The following is a 16836-nucleotide window of genomic DNA, read 5'->3' as shown; positions in this document are numbered from 1 at the left end:
GTGGGGAGAGCGCCCCCTACCGACCCACCCACCCACACTGCTCCCTGCACCTCACGGGGATCAGTGCTGTCTGTGGGGAGAGCGCCCCCTACCGACCCACCCACCCACATTGCTCCCTGCACCTCACGGGGATCAGTGCTGTCTGTGGGGAGAGCGCCCCCTACCGACCCACCCACCCACCCTGCTCCCTGCACCTCACGGGGATCAGTGCTGTCTGTGGGGAGAGCGCCCCCTACCGACCCACCAACCCACCCTGCTCCCTGCACCTCACGGGGATCAGTGCTGTCTGTGGGGAGAGCGCCCCCTACCGACCCACCCACCCACACTGCTCCCTGCACCTCACGGGGATCAGTGCTGTCTGTGGGGAGAGCGCCCCCTACCGACCCACCCACCCACACTGCTCCCTGCACCTCACGGGGATCAGTGCTGTCTGTGGGGAGAGCGCCCCCTACCGACCCACCCACCCACACTGCTCCCTGCACCTCACGGGGATCAGTGCTGTCTGTGGGGAGAGCGCCCCCTACCGACCCACCCACCCACACTGCTCCTTGCACCTCACGGGGATCAGTGCTGTCTGTGGGGAGAGCGCCCCCTACCGACCCACCCACCCACACTGCTCCTTGCACCTCACGGGGATCAGTGCTGTCTGTGGGGAGAGCGCCCCCTACCGACCCACCCACCCACCCTGCTCCCTGCACCTCACGGGGATCAGTGCTGTCTGTGGGGAGAGCGCCCGCTACCGACCCACCCACCCACCCTGCTCCCTGCACCTCACGGGGATCAGTGCTGTCTGTGGGGAGAGCGCCCCCTACCGACCCACCCACATTGCTCCCTGCACCTCACGGGGATCAGTGCTGTCTGTGGGGAGAGCGCCCCCTACCGACCCACCCACCCACACTGCTCCCTGCACCTCACGGGGATCAGTGCTGTCTGTGGGGAGAGCGCCCCCTACCGACCCACCCACCCACACTGCTCCCTGCACCTCACGGGGATCAGTGCTGTGTGTGGGGAGAGCGCCCCCTACCGACCCACCCACCCACACTGCTTCCTTCACCTCACGGGGATCAGTGCTGTCTGTGGGGAGAGCGCCCCCTACCGACCCACCCACCCACACTGCTCCCTGCACCTCACGGGGATCAGTGCTGTCTGTGGGGAGAGCGCCCCCTACCGACCCACCCACCCACACTGCTCCCTGCACCTCACGGGGATCAGTGCTGTCTGTGGGGAGAGCGCTCCCTACCGACCCACCCACCCACATTGCTCCCTGCACCTCACGGGGATCAGTGCTGTCTGTGGGGAGAGCGCCCCCTACCGACCCACCCACCCACACTGCTCCCTGCACCTCACGGGGATCAGTGCTGTCTGTGGGGAGAGCGCCCCCTACCGACCCACCCACCCACACTGCTCCTTGCACCTCACGGGGATCAGTGCTGTCTGTGGGGAGAGCGCCCCCTACCGACCCACCCACCCACACTGCTCCCTGGCACCTCACGGGGATCAGTGCTGTCTGTGGGGAGAGCGCCCCCTACCGACCCACCCACCCACACTGCTCCTTGCACCTCACGGGGATCAGTGCTGTCTGTGGGGAGAGCGCCCCCTACCGACCCACCCACCCACCCTGCTCCCTGGCACCTCACGGGGATCAGTGCTGTCTGTGGGGAGAGCGCCCCCTACCGACCCACCCACCCACCCTGCTCCCTGCACCTCACGGGGATCAGTGCTGTCTGTGGGGAGAGCGCCCCCTACCGACCCACCCACCCACACTGCTCCCTGCACCTCACGGGGATCAGTGCTGTCTATGGGGAGAGCGCCCCCTACCGACCCACCCACCCACACTGCTCCTTGCACCTCACGGGGATCAGTGCTGTCTGTGGGGAGAGCGCCCCCTACCGACCCACCCACCCACACTGCTCCCTGGCACCTCACGGGGATCAGTGCTGTCTGTGGGGAGAGCGCCCCCTACCGACCCACCCACCCACACTGCTCCTTGCACCTCACGGGGATCAGTGCTGTCTGTGGGGAGAGCGCCCCCTACCGACCCACCCACCCACCCACATTGCTCCCTGCACCTCACGGGGATCAGTGCTGTCTGTGGGGAGAGCACCCCCTACCTACCCACCCATCCACACTGCTCCCTGCACCTCACGGGGATCAGTGCTGTCTGTGGGGAGAGCGCCCCCTACCTACCCACCCACCCACCCACACTGCTCTCTGGCACCTCAAGGGGCCCCCTACCGACCCACCCACCCTTCTCGGCAGGACTCTGATTTTCCCTGGGGTCTCACATTCAATATTAAACAGGCCGGGCCCGACTTAGCTTGTGAACTCTGTCCATTTCAGAAGGGTAAGAGGGCGGACTTCCCTGAATCTGAAGGGTCTTGGCCCTCATCCTTACTGGTACAAGAGACCCGTCTGTTCAATGAAGGGCATTGCAGGATTCGAGCATCCATGGACACAGGTCCTCCCTTACCGAGCAGTGTCCGCATCGAAGGAAGACACGAGTGGGTTGAGGTGCCGGTAGCGGTTAATGAAGGAGTCCTTGTTGACCTCCCAGATCTCACGGTACACATCCCAGGTCTTCAGGTATGCCTGGAGGTGCATGGCGTTTGCTTGCATACCACCACTGATCAGTGCCTGGATTTTCTTGATATCTTCATCACGCTCTGAGTGTGGAGGGAGGACAAATAGAATGGTGATCAGCTGTTTCGATGCCCAAACAGCCAGTCCTAGTCAATCAGAACCCCTTGCTTCTCTTCCATGCTGGTTTTGCAAAGCCTCACCAGTCCCTGGGAAATATTGTCCCTATGTTAGAAGGGGAGGAAACTGAGGCACAGAAAGGGGAAATGACTTCTAGGGGGTTGGGTGTACACAGGCAGGAACTCATTCCATGACAGATGCAGGCTATACTCAGGCAGTGTCTGTCTAGACTCAACATGTGACTCGCAGTAGCTGCTAAGCCAGCTACCAAGTGCCACAGTGTTAGTGGCAAGGAAACTGAGCTAAGGGGGAATGACAGCTGAATACCAGGCTGGGGAATCGTCTCCTCCAGGGATAGGGTGGGAGAAAGGATCCAGCCAAGTTACCGCAGCCGGTTCGTTGTGGTCTGAACACAGAGGGTATCACTACACTGGGTTTTCAATCCCACAGCGGCGAGACTCAGAGCCCGGGTCTACCCAGGAAGTGCCTGAACGTGGGGCTGCAGGGAACAAGACAGTGTGGATGCAGAACTCGGCAAGGCAGCTGCAGACTCCTTTAGCCTGAGCTGCAGGGCCCCCACAGGGAGCGTGTGAGTGCAGGGGCGGTCTCCTTACCCACGAGAACAGAGATGGGATCGTGGAGGAATCTGCCTTTGGTCAGGATCTCCGGCAGGTGGCAGAAGACAGAGATGCTGGTGATGAGGTGGCTGCTGATGTCATTGACCATATTCACGAGCTGGGCCAGAGTTGGGGAAACTCCACCTGGAAACACAAAACAGCAGGTCCAGTAGAGAGAGGAACCCAACCCAGAAGAGAGGCAACAACTGCTCAGCGAACACAAACTGATCCATGGGGTGAGCGCTGGAAAATCTATTCCATTCCCACATCTGCAAAAGCAAAAGCAGGCTGCAAGATCCTGGACCTGAAAATCCCACCATTCCGATTTTCATCTTGCTACCCCCTTCCTCACCTTGCTCCCACACACAGCAGCTAGAGGTTACAGGCCAAATCCCCCAGTCCAACAGCTCTGCTTGGGGCAAGACCAGGGCAAAGGTGGCTTAAAGCCACCTTTATGGGTCTCTTGTTCCTGGGGATGATCTGCACTGGCTCATGTCAGGATTCCCTCCCCACTCTGAACTCTGGGGTACAGATGTGGGGACCCTCATGAAAGACCCCCTAAGCTTATTTTTACCACCTTAGGTTAAAAACTTTCCCAAGGCAGAAATTTCACCTTGTCCTTGAACAGTATGCTGCCACCACCAAGTGATTTAGACAAAGAACAGGGAAAGGACCACTTGGAGTTCCTATTTCCCCAAAATATCCCCCCAAGCCCTTACACCCCCTATCCTGGGGAGGCTTGAGAATAAACAAGATGAGCACAAACCAGCCTTGGATTTTTAAGACCCAAAAAACCCAGAACTTTATTAGAAGAACAAAAAAAAAAAAAAGATAAGAGAGAACAACTCTGTAAGATCAGAATGGAAGATAATCTTACAGGCAGTCAGATTCAAAACACAGAGAATCAGGGATCAAAAACAGGAATACACATTTCCTCCAGCACAGCGAATTTCACAAGCCAAAACAAAGAAAACCTAATGCATTTTCTAGCTAGATTACTTACTAACTTTACAGGAGTTGGTGGGCTTGCATCCTTGATCTGTTCCTGGCAAAGGTATCACACAGACAGACAAAAGCCTTTCCCCCCCTCCAGATTTGAAAGTATCTTGTCCCCTCATTGGTCATTTTGGGTCAGGTGCCAGCCAGGTTACCTGAGCTTCTCAACCCTTTACAGGTAAAAGGACTTTGCCTCTAGCCAGGAGGGATTTTATAGCACTGTATACAGAAAGGTGGTTACCCTTCCCTTTATATTAATGACAACTCATATTTCCAACACAAGACTCAACAAAGCCACAGTAGTGGTCAAAGGCATCGCGGGCCTGTGCTGCCAGCCAAGAAGAGCTAGGACAGGCCACAGTGATGATCGAGCCATGCTCCCTTCTCCCCTGGCCACCCCCCATGCAGCAGAAGCCCTTCTGCAGCTGCTTGGTGCTGCTCTGGCACTAAGGTCAGCTTGCCCGGCTCTGAGGGTCTGTCTACACTGCAGTGGAGAGGTCTGCCTGCAGCACGTGTAGACAGACCCGAGCTAGCTTTGATCGCTCCAGCTAGCTCGGGTAACAACAGCAGGGAAGCTATGACAGTGCAGGCAGCTGTCACCTGTGGATTTACCCAGGGTCCTGGGGGGGTAGGATTAGCCCACGCAGCTGCCCGTTGAGGGAGAAAGAAAAGCAAGAAGGTAATCAGACAGCCGTGATTTTGAGGTCAAATATCTTGTCCTGGACAAGGCTTGAAGTGAATGTGTTATCCTGGCATGACTGAGCAGCTGGGAATCCCAGCCTCCCAGCATTCATTTCTGACCCTGATGGCATGCATAATATTGGCTCTGAACTCTCTCCCCGGCCCTGGGTCAAGCTGTGCTTTGGCGGGGACACGAATTCAGGACTGAACACAGCAAGCCCCAGACCTAGAACCATTTTCAATTCCTGCCTTAACCCCTCCCCGACATGCTGCTAATTCCTGGCTGGGACCTTGGGGCAGGGCTCAGCTGGGTGTCTGAGGGCTGCAGTGGACTGGAAGCTGTAGTGGAAGGGCTCACCTGTGCAGATGGCGCTGGGTAGTTGTTCTGCAGGATCACCTTGACCCTGAACAGGGGGTTAGGTGTAGTCTTGCCATCTCCATTGATGGCCTTGGAAAGTTCCAGTAGGGACCATTTGACATTGAGCCTGAAGGCCTCTTCCATCATTCTGTTCATCTTGATGGTGTAGGCCATCCAGTACTGCTGCACCTGAGGGGAGAGACAAACCAGCTGAGAAAGGCAGCGTAGACAAGGAGGAGCCACCAGAGCGAGGGGCAGCCAGGATAAAAGACAGTGAATGCTGCAGAACTGCGCTCCTGACTCTGGCCACTGGCCCTTCTGGCTGCAAAGGTGACCTTCACTTTGTGACCCAAGTAGCTCCTCGGTCTGTCCACCTTGGAAAGGTGGGAACTGCTCCCATTCATCTCAGTGGGGGTTAGCACCAAAGGCTAGTGCTAAATTAAATGACACCAGATTTAACTGTTTCACTGCCACTCATTTGGGTAGAAGCAACCAGGGAATGTCCTACTTTGTTGTCGGAAGTAGTGCCAGATGCTGGGGCACTGGGGCAGGGTAAAATAGAGCAGCTAGATGCTGGTACAATTTGCTGGGCAACTCAACCTCCTCCTCCCTAATCTAATGTCACCTCATACCATGCCCAGAGGGGCTGTGTCAAGGTTCCTTCCCCACTCTGAACTCTAGGGTACAGATGTGGGGACCTGCATGAAAGACCCCCTAAGCTTACTTTTACCAGCTTAGGTTAAAACTTCCCCAAGGTACAAACTATTTTACCCTTTGCCTTTGGACTTCCACTGCCACCACCAAACATTTATCTGGGTTTATTTATTAGGAAAGCATTGTTTGGAAACGTCTTTCCCCCGCAAAATCCTTCCAACCCTTGCACCCCACTTCTTGGGGAAGGTTTGGTAAAAATCCTCACCAATTTGCATAGGTGACCACAGACCCAAACCCTTGGATCTTAAGAACAATGAAAAAGCATTCAGTTTCTGCAAAGAAGGATTTTAATACAAGTAAAAAGTAAAACAGAATCACCTCTGTAAAATCAGGATGGTAAATACCTTACAGGGTAATTAGATTCAAAACATAGAGAATCCCTCTCGGCAAAACCATAAGTTACAAAAAGACACACAGACTGGAATATCCATTCTATTCAGCACAGCTTAATTTCTCAGCCATTTAAAGAAATCATAATCTAAAGCATATCTAGCTAGATTATTTACTAAATTCTAAGACTCCATTCCTGTTCTGTCCCCGGCAAAAGCATCACACAGACAGACTCTTTGTTTTTTACTCCCCCCAGCTTTTGAAAGTATCTTGTCTCCTCATTGGTCATTTTGGTCAGGTGCCAGTGAGGTTATCCTAGCTTCTTAACCCTTTACAGGTGAGAGGATTTTTCCTCTGGCCAGGAGGGATTTTAAAGGGGTTTACCCTTCCCTTTATATTTATGACAGGCCATATGCCCACAACTTGCTGCAGAAAGAAACTGAGGGCCACAGAATTTAAGCCCTAAGGGCCTGCTGTATATCACAGTTCACTACATTTCACCCAGTGCCCTTATACCGAGTTAGACTAAAGTACCTCAGTCTTCGTAAGACTAAACTGTTGGGCCCTACAGGGAGAAAACGGGCAAGACCAACGAGCCAGCCATGTCCAAAGCCCCTGTGACGACCGGGAACTGACTAGGTGAGGCATGCCCAGATGATCTCAGCAGGCAATCCATGCCCCATCCTGCAGAGGATGCTAAAAATGCCAAGGTCCTTGCCAATCTGACCTGGGGGGGAATTCCTTCCTGACCCCAAATCTGGTGATTGGTAGGGCACTGAGCAGGTGAGTTAGACCCACTGGCCAGGCAACTAGAGAGAGGATTCTCTGGACCACCAGAGAGCACCGGCCCTGTGTCCCATCTCTGGCTGTGGCCGACCTCTGACGCTTCAAAGGCAGAAAAAGAACCCAGAATACCTCTATGACCTGGGACCTGACCCTTCAGTGCTGCTGGGGAGGCGGTGGTGAGGGAGGGAGGCAAGTGAATGGAGTCAGGTAGATAGGTGGGTGGGCAGGGTCAGCTGTTGGAGAAGAAGGAGAAGTTGCAGGTGGCAGAAGAAGGTCTCTGAGAACACAGGTCCTTACACACAGGTCTCCTAACAGAATCAAAACCAAGCACTGCATGCTGGGACCTGCGCCAGGAGGCGGACAGAGCACGGCCTGCTGGGAGCTGCCTGGCCCGGCCCTGGCCTTACCTCGGTGCTATCGTGTTTGAAGACTTCATAGGTTTGCCGCATGATGCTGGTGACCTCCTCGTGGATATCCATCAGCTTCTGCTGCACCCAGGCACGGTGCTCCTTCTGGTCCTCCTCAAACTCCAAGTCGTTGTAGACCCGCTTGCCGGTGATCCGCACCAGCAGTGCCTCGCTGATCTGCTGGGCACTGCGAGCGATGGCCAGGGTGGCTGCCTTGTATTCGTTCACAATGGTCTGCACCTGAGGGCCAGTGGCCGCAAGGCAGGCTCAGGGCAGGGAGCACATCTGATCAGGCACCCAGGGTTTGACCGAGGTGAAACTGACCAGCTATGGCTCCACCTGGGCGAGGCAGGCATGAGGCTGAGGGGTGGGAGGCTCTCCCTCTGCTCCCCACCTGGATCCTGGGGGCAGAGAGGGTTCCCTGTCTCTATCTCTTCCTCACTCCCTAACCGGGGGGTGTTGTCTGCCAGGCTGGGTTCTCTGCTCCCTACCTCCAGAGACGCGTATTAAGCAGAGAACACCCATGTTCGGACTTTCTCCCACTACACCTAAGCCTAGGCAGACTGAGCAGAGTACAGATCAATGGGATGCCGGCAGCTGGAGACCCCTTAACCATCTGCTAATTGAGATCTCTGTGGAGGAAGGATGGAGCCTTGGGGCCGGCTAGTCGGGCGTGGGGGCCACGGAGGTCAGAGGAAAGCTCACCTTGCTCGCGTGCAGTCGGCACTCACTGATGAAGGTAGCACTGGCCCCTTTCAGAGACCAGTGCAGCTTCTTCAAGCCGGGCTGGATCTTCCTGTCCAGGTATCGGATCCGCTCCTTGAACAAGGCCCTCTCCTCTGGGGACAGCATAGAAATGATCCTAAGGGGGTACGGAGGGCGAGACGAGTCAGGCTTCCAGCCTCGTCAGCAATTCAGATCTATGCAGTGCATTCCTCCCACCAATCCACAGAACGGGCCTGTCTCCAGACAGGTCAACGGTGAGTCCCCAAAAAGGATACGAGGCTGGGAAAACAGGTCGACAAAGCAAGCGCAGAGACGTGGCCATGCTCGGTCTGTAAAAGGGATGGGTGTGGCACATGCTGGTGCGATCAGTCTGGCTCCATGGATCGGGCCCTTGATAGGTACATGCAGCAGGGTCTCCTCCCCACCCCCTGGCTATTGCAACTCTGGACTACACACACACACTCACACACACACCCCTACCTCTGCTGATGCCCCTCAGTCCCCACTCACAGCCCCTTGGTGTCCCAGCCCTGCACTCCCCAAACACGGCTAGGTCATTAGCTGACTGCTTGGAGAACAAGTGAAATCCGAAGATAAAATTCACACTGGACATTCAGCTCTTTCAGACCAGCGCGATAAAGAAACCAACGCACGCACAAACAACCTTAGGGCAACCAAAAGCAATTGACGGGTGAGCGGCAGGGCTGAGTCAGAGCTGCACTGGAGGTGCCCTCTTTCAGAGGAGATGCAAAATGAGAGTTGTGACCCTGGAGTTCTCCCTACTCAAGCTCCCCGCCCACCTCCTCTCGCCCTGCTTGTTCCCCTCTTCCTCACTGGACTCTCAAGGGGTAACAGAAGAAACTGAGGAAGGTGGAGGCTGCATGACCCCTATATAACTACAGCCCCAACTGGGATGCCCCAAGGAAGTGTTCTTGAGGCCCCAGCCGTCTCTACTCGCTAGGGAGTTCCAACGCTGTGCAGAGCCCAGCACAGAAGCGGGAATATGTAGAGGGCACTGGGTAGAAAAGTGATGTCCTGGCCAAATGCCAGCCTCAGTGACTCCTACTGTAATTTCAGCCAGCCAAGGGCTTCTCCTTTGCGTCCTGTTTTAAACTGCTGAGCAGCAATACTGTTGAACAGCGGTTGTGTCCCACGCCAGGGGCAGCTGCATGTCAGTGCTGGGTTAGCTACCCCTGTGCAACACTGGTGTGTGGCTGGCAAACTCCTGCAATGCTCCACCCCAGGGGAAACTGCCTTTCCATGGTGTGTTAAGTGATCATTGCAAGTCTATAGCTTGTAAAGTGCTTTGAGATCCTTCAAAATGAGAAATAGGAGCAGGAGGTATTTCTACAATCAGTTCCTGCGTACCCACCAGAGCGACGTGCTGGGGCTGGTGCAGCCCGTGATTGTATGACTAACCCCTAATCCAGGGCAGAGAGACATGAGCCATGAGGTGTTTGCCAGGCAGAAGAGAGGTGAGCCCCAGAATGCCGAGCCCTGGGCTGGGCAGGTAGGAAAGGCAGAGGTGATTTTCAGACCTAGATTTGGCAGTTGCAAGCCTGCACATACTGGAAGTTTTGTGATTGATGCTGGAAATGCTGTTTTGTTGTTACACAACGTAGAATTAAACCTGTCAAAGGAACTCACTGACAGAGAATGTTATTGAGGCAAAGAGTCAAAAACAGATGAGGTAGTTAGATGAATAAAAACAACATCTGCCACGACAATTGCTTGGGCAGAAATTCCAAGTCTTCAAGATACCGGGAGGAAGGGGGTCCCCGGCGGAGCGTCAGGATGGCTTCAAACATACATGTGTCTGTGCCCACACACGCACTCCCCCAAGCAACACAGGATAGTGCTGGCCTGAAACGGGGTGGCATGTTACTCCTGGAAGCAGTAGGTGTTGGCCCCTGTCGGAGGCAGGGATATCCGACGAGATGAACCATTTGTCTGGGTCGGTGCTGTGTGAAGGCAGGGATACCACACTACACAGACCAGTGATCTGACCCGATGCATCAGGAAGGCAGGGCTACTGGGCGAGATGGGTACATTGGTCTAACTAGTGCCCAGGAGTCGGCTGGGTTGTCAGTCCTGCCCTCTCTCTCTGACAGGCAGACTTTGGGGTGAAGGAGCTTTCTTATGTCTCTCCAAGAGCCACTCTGCAGCTGACTATGGGGCAGTGCTAACAGGCCCCCAAGGAGAGCTCTGTCCCATTCGACAGAGATAGAAAGGGCCCCTGACGTGGCGGCATGAGACAGGGAGAGATGGACGCTGGAACAGGGTCTTGCCATGGATGTGGGATACTCACCTTTAGGGGTCTGTCGATGCGCCGGTGCAGAGCCCGCAGCCAGTGCGCCAGGCCCGCATAATGGCACATGTGTGCCGGCAGGAATGGCAGCTTCTTGCTCAGCTCTTTGTTGACCAGGGCGAGCTCTCTGTTGAACAGCATGTAGACATCCACGGCTTTCTTGTCAAAGGTGCGCTTGATGGCCTAGGGGAGGAAAGAGGCCAGCTGAGCCCATGCAATGCAGCAGCTGCACCAGCAACCCACTGCCCATCCAGGGGCTGGTCTCCCCACTTCATCTGGGGGATGCACTCGTTGGCATAACCTGGGGGCTGTCAACACCCCCGTACTGCCCAGCTAACCAGTCTGGGAGCAGCCCTCCCACAGCTCACAACAACCCACGCAGGGCAGCATGGCATGATGTGACGACGTTGCATGCGTTGCGGGGAAGGAGCATCTGCCAGTTCTCCACACATCGCCGCCAGAATGGGGCACTGTAACGAAATCTACCTGGAGCGGCAGGGACGATCAGCTGATGCAGAAGGCTGCGTTCCCACCTCCACCCAGGGCTGTCTACCTCCTTGGTGGGGCTCCCCACTGTCACATAGGGCTGTGTACCGCCCGCGCAGCTCTCCACAGCACACTGGGCTGAACGCTACTGTGCTTTCGGTGTGGGGAGTGTTTGATGCCAGGCACTGAGCTGTTAACAATCACTACACAGCACCTGCTACTTGTCTCAGGCACGGTACAAAACGCTGAGCACCAAACTGCTCTGTCATGGAAACAGATGGATTTGTCCTGGTGCACCTGAGAGCAGCCATTGGCTCGAAGTAAATGAACACCAATAATTGTGAGGCTGAGATGCAGCCTCCTCTCACAACGATGCCAGGGTGCCAATGCTGCAGTGAGAGTATCATCCCGCAGGGCAACGCCAGGCCATGTCCTAGTCCTGTCACTGCGAAGGGGGAATCACGTGCCACTTCCACGTACCTCCAGGAGGTCTTTGCAGCGCTGAACAAAGGCATCCACTTGGGCAAAGATGCTAGTCTGGTCCAGGACCCAGCCTTTCCCGGAGAGCCTGTTAGAAGTGCAGAAGGAGAAAATGTTTGTCGTGCCCAACGGCCGCCTCAGAGGCAGGCACTGAGATGGGGAGTAGACTCTCCTAGGTGGGCATGTTAGCTCCATTGCTTCGCAGAGTCAGCCTCATGTTTATCGTCCAGGCCTTGCAGAAAAGGTAGAGCACCGCTCTGGGGACAGAAGGCAGTGCCCTGCTGGCACAAGGGATAGGAACGTCACCCAGAGATTCCTTGCTCACAGACCTCAGGTTCTGGGGTCTCAGACATGAATCCCAGGATAGGATTTCACAAATGCACGTTATTTGAATTGAGGATCAGCCCACAAAGGGCACATCAAGCCTGCAGACCGTCTCTCTGCTCCCTCTCCCAAGAGAGCCCCAGGAAAGGCTGGAAGAGCTCACAGTCTTTGAGATGCCCCAGAATCTCTTCCCACTGACAGGGAGACAGGGCTGTAGGAAGACACTGGGGGATTATCCTATCCAGGAGCTCTGGGGAGATCACAGACCCTGAGAGCAAAGCTCAAGTACATAATCCCCACTCAGCTGTATTTGCCTGGCTAGCCCGTTAATGTCTTTGTCTTATAAAATATTGATCCAGCTCTACAAATCTGAATCTGAAGCAGACAAGTAACATTTAGACTTAATTGTCAAGGACCAGGCACCCACTTAAACCTGACATCCCTAATCACAATGATAGATTACAGTTTTTACAGCTCAGGAGAATCAGGGAAGGGAGGCTGGAGCCAGGCAGAAGGGACTGGCTGGTTTAGGGGACTGGGACACAGGGCCTTTCCCATCCGGCTCACTAGTTCCACTCATTCCCATCTACCAGCCACCGAGCGTGTTTCAGTTTGTCCCTAGTGGGCTGGATGTCTCTGGCCCACCTTTTGACAGTCTGGGCAAAGGTACCAAGGTGAGCTATATCGCATCCCTGCTCTAACCAAGTAGACCCTCTCAGAGCCGGGGAGAGAACCCAGGAGTCCTGGCTCCCAGCCCCCCTTGCTCTAACCCACTAGCCCCCCACCTTTCGGAAGAGGGCTGTGATTCTCTCTCTGGTATTGTAGTATGGGGAGTTGACCCATATGATGCGGACCAGGCTGATGAGGTGGGGAAGCTTGTCAGGGATGTCTTTGGGCCGCAGTGTAGACAGCTCCTGGAACGGCTCTTTCAGGATGGAAAGGAATCGGAGGTTCGATTGCGCTTGCTCAGACCCGTCCTGCAAAGCAATCACCAGGGGGAGAGAAGAAACTCAGACCCCAAAGTGAAAATCCAAGGGCTCATCTCATCCGGGTTTCTAGCAGGCAGTCTAATGCTGAGGAACAAGGTGACTCAGAGTCTATTAGGCTCCCTGTGAAAGCAGGACGCTCGGCCTGCAGGGCTCCAAGGCCCAGGTTAGACTCTCAAGGCCTTTTCGGTTCCTGCACCAAAGTAAAACTGCATTCCCTCACCGGGAATGCTCGAGGGGCATCGGCAGAGCCCCGGACTGGAACAGTAGCACTGCATGTACATGTAACCCCTTGGGGTTTAGAGGGCATGGCCCCTTTAAATCTTTTTCCTACTGGGGAGGGGGAGCAGTGAGAGAAAGGAGGGAAACTTGGGGGTGTGGCTCTGGGGGGAGGGGGGAAGAAGGGCTGCAGCAGGAAGGCCCTGGACAAAGTGAAGGAGAGAGAACCTGCCTGAAGCCGGGGAAGGACAGGGTGAGCCAGGAGGAGCACTGTGCCGGGGGGGAATCGCCTGAGGAGGACAGGCCGGAGCTGGACCCAGTACCACTGCAGCCCAGAGCTGCACGGGGCGTGAGTACTGGGGCTTGTGACTCTGCATTGGGAATAAGGAGGAAGGCTGCTAGTTAGTTAAGTGGGGAGGCTGTCGCTCTGTGTAGCTTTGCAGGGAGCGGCGGAAGAGGGCACCGAAGGGGTTTGTTGGGGAAAGTTCACTGGCACCGAAGACGACCAGGAGCACCCAAGACTCAGCACTGGCACCGAAGACGACCAGGAGCACCCAAGACTCAGCACTGGCACCGAAGACGACCAGGAGCACCCAAGACTCAGCACTGGACTGAAACGTTGCTCAGGACTCCTGACCTCTGCGTGCAGACATGTTGCTAGTATGTGATCAGTTGCACCACAGAGCCAAAAAATCCATTGTTGCATTGGCCGGGAATTGAACCCGGGCCTCCCGCGTGGCAGGCGAGAATTCTACCACTGAACCACCAATGCAGATGAACTGTTAGGGCAGATATGCTCTTCCCCTTCCTGTGTAGGTGGCTCCCATCTCTGTTTAGCATCCTTCTTCCTGGAACAGCATCCTGTGGTCAAGGGAGCCGAAGCCGAAGCCCTCCTCCTGGCAACACCATCCTCGCAGCCAGGCATTCACCTCCAGGATGCATCTGTCTCTGCCGAGGCCCCTAGCCTTGACTGGAAGGACTGAAGAGACCAGTACCTGTGCTCCCAACTCCCTCACCCTTGGACGAGTAGCCCACATGGACGAGTAGCATGGGGTAGTAGTCAGACGGCCGGATGATCCTCGACAATCCCTCACCTCTCGGATATGGGCCCCTGACTGGCAGCATACCTCCCGGGATGCCATGTCAGGGTGACAGATGGGTGCCTCCGTCCCCCTCAGAGAGAGTCTCCAACGACCACTACCCTATGTTCCCTCCTGGGAGTGGTGGCTGTGATCCTCCCAGCCTTGGGGGTACATGGCTTCTACTCTTCAACCTTTGGGGGTGATTCCTCACTCGTTGCCAAGGCAGCATAACTATTCTCCGTCACCATGGTGGGTGGGTAGGGAATAGGGGGAGAGCACTGCCTGCTGCCAGAAGTAACCAGCAGCCAGTGTCCTCCCTGTGACAGAGCCATGTCCTCCTCCTCTGGTGGTATGACAGCAGTCCTCTCTAGCTGGATAGTGTCCTCAGCCTTGGATGTCTCCACATGAATACTCTCAAGGAATTCCTCGTAGGTACGGATGCTCCTCAGCCTAGCCACCTCCTCCTGTAGCACTCCCACCTGCTTTCTGAGAGATTTCACCAGCAGGTACCTTTCACACTGGATGGTCCCCCCCACTCTAGCTTCCCATGAGTGGGAAATGCAGGCCACAGTCTCTGCAAACCCACACCAGCATCTGGGCAGAGGCATCCATGGTTAGGGTCTCTGTTTGGATACAGCTGCAGGCAGGGCCGGTGCAAGGATGTTTCGTGCCCTAGGTGAAACTTCCACCTCGTGCCCCCCCACCCCCCCGGGGAGCCCTGCGGCAGCTCCCCGCCCCCCCGCTCCATCCTGAGACGTGCCCCCCGGCAGCTTCCCAACCCCCCCCAGCCTGGGGAGCCGTAGGCCAGCTCCCCACCCCAGCTCATCTCTACTCTGCCTCCTCCCCGAGCACGCCGCTGCCGCCCCACCTCTCCCGCCTCCCAGGCTTGCGGCGCCAATCAGCTGTTTGGGGCCGCAAGCCTGGGAGGGAGAGAAGCAGAGCAGAGGTGAGCTGGGGAGTGGTTCCCCTGTGCGCTGTCCACCCCTGCTACTTGCTCCAGGCGGCCCTCTCCGTGCCCCCCTGCCCCAGCTCACCTCCGCTCCACCACCTCCCCAGAGCGCACTTTTGGCTGCCCCCAACAAGTTGGTACCCTAGGCGGCTGCCTAGTTGCCTAGTGGTTGCACTGGCCCTGGGTGCAGGTGGAGGAGACGGGGCCCTTCCTAACCATCACGGTAATGTTACGACCCCCTCCTGCCAAAACTCCCTCTCTCAAACTCCCCTGCTCGCTAGCTCCCACGGGTTGCTTAGCCTCTGGCGTTTAAGGCCTTCCCTCCTAGGTCAGCCCTACCCCCTTGTTAATCGCACAGGGGGAGGGTGAGCACGAGGCTGATCAAGGGAACAACGGCTCAAACTGTCCCCAAACATACAATCCCAATTAGAAAAGGAATACTTGTGGCACCTTAGAGACTAACAAATTTGACCCTGTAACTGAAATAACCTGAAAGAAAAAGAAAAACACAAACAGCCAAACAAAGGTGTGTGGGGGGGTGCAACCAAAAATTATATTATTTTAAAGAAGTTCTGTATTAAAATCACAAATGAGTTTGATTCCCCAGAGTTTCAATTCCAGGGTATTACTAATGAAGAGGTCTCTTGGTTTTTGGTGCTGTTTCTCTCCCTCTATGTGTGAAACTTGCAAGCTGCTAATTGTGTTAGTACTTTCTAAGACAGAGTCTGTTCTCAGAGCAATTCACAGAGAGAGAGACTCAAAGCAATACTCTGTAACAACAGAAACAGCACCCAGAGACTCCCCGCCCTTTTGTTGTATTAACCATTGTGATTAAAATAGAGATAGAGGATGTATGTGGATGGATGCTTGGTGTGGATAATAACTGAATGATCAGGGAGGTGCCAGCCTAAGAATCCAGTGTCCATCAGCTGAAGAAGGCGTCAAGTGGAAATAACCAGACGACCCCCCCCCCCCCGCCCCGGAGGGCAGACTGGAATCCACCCAACAGCCTCAAGAATGGGAGAACCAAAGAACAAGATAACATCTTGGAGCCGTCAGGAATGTGCTATCTGCTGATTGATTCAGCAACAGCATGATGAAGCAATTCCCATAGACTGGCATAGGAAGAAATTCCTATAAAAATAGACTCTAAAAAGTGAGAACTTTGGGGTCTGATTCTGCAAACCAACTTCCAGGAGCATCAGATGAGCATCTGACAAGGCCCTGCTCCCTCCTCATGTCCAGGCCACCTGGCCAGTGGCTTGGCATGAGCAACTCTAAGGCTGGTAACTATGATAACAACCTTGCAGAACCTGAGTGTGTGGGTGTGTATGTGTGTGTGTGTTTGTATGAATGAATGTGTGAATAAATATGAGATTGAATGGAATGTTATAGCTATAACTAACTGCTTACTATGATTCTTTCTGTATTCACAATAAATGTGGTATTTTGCCTTTTTCCCTTTAATAAGATCCTGCTGGTTTTTATTTTATTGGTACAACACTCAAAGGTGGGGGGCTCAGCTCAAAAAGTTTGAAAACAGCTCAGGGGGCAGGGAGGGGGTAGCTAGGGGCTTTGTGTGGGCAGGAGGTAGCTCAGGGTGCAGGGAGGGAGTGGGTAGGGGCTGTGTGTGGGTGGGGTAGCTGGGTCTGTGTGCAGGCAGGGGCTGTGTGCCAGGAGGGCTCCTCTG

The 16836-nt window shown here is 55.3% G+C and overlaps 1 protein-coding gene across 1 annotated transcript; it reads right to left on the bottom strand.

The window, feature by feature from the left end:
* Positions 1–2312: 2312 nt before the first annotated feature.
* Positions 2313–12884, bottom strand: LOC311514053 (dynein axonemal heavy chain 2-like). Its single transcript, XM_084616359.1, has 8 exons — positions 12696–12884; positions 11587–11674; positions 10621–10803; positions 8292–8448; positions 7587–7826; positions 5350–5538; positions 3312–3458; positions 2313–2663 (listed from the first exon to the last, which is right to left on the bottom strand). The coding sequence occupies exons 4-7, from the start codon at positions 8436–8438 to the stop codon at positions 3426–3428; spliced, it is 609 nt and encodes a 202-aa protein (XP_084472485.1). The 5' UTR covers positions 8439–8448; positions 10621–10803; positions 11587–11674; positions 12696–12884; the 3' UTR covers positions 2313–2663; positions 3312–3425.
* Between the last annotated feature and the right edge of the window lie 3952 nt (positions 12885–16836).

The sequence above is a fragment of the Lepidochelys olivacea genome (genome assembly GCF_965140295.1).
Source record: "Lepidochelys olivacea isolate rLepOli2 genome assembly, chromosome: 28".
In the NCBI taxonomy this organism is placed as follows: Eukaryota; Metazoa; Chordata; order Testudines; family Cheloniidae; genus Lepidochelys; species Lepidochelys olivacea.
This window is presented reverse-complemented; position numbering and strand designations above follow the sequence as displayed.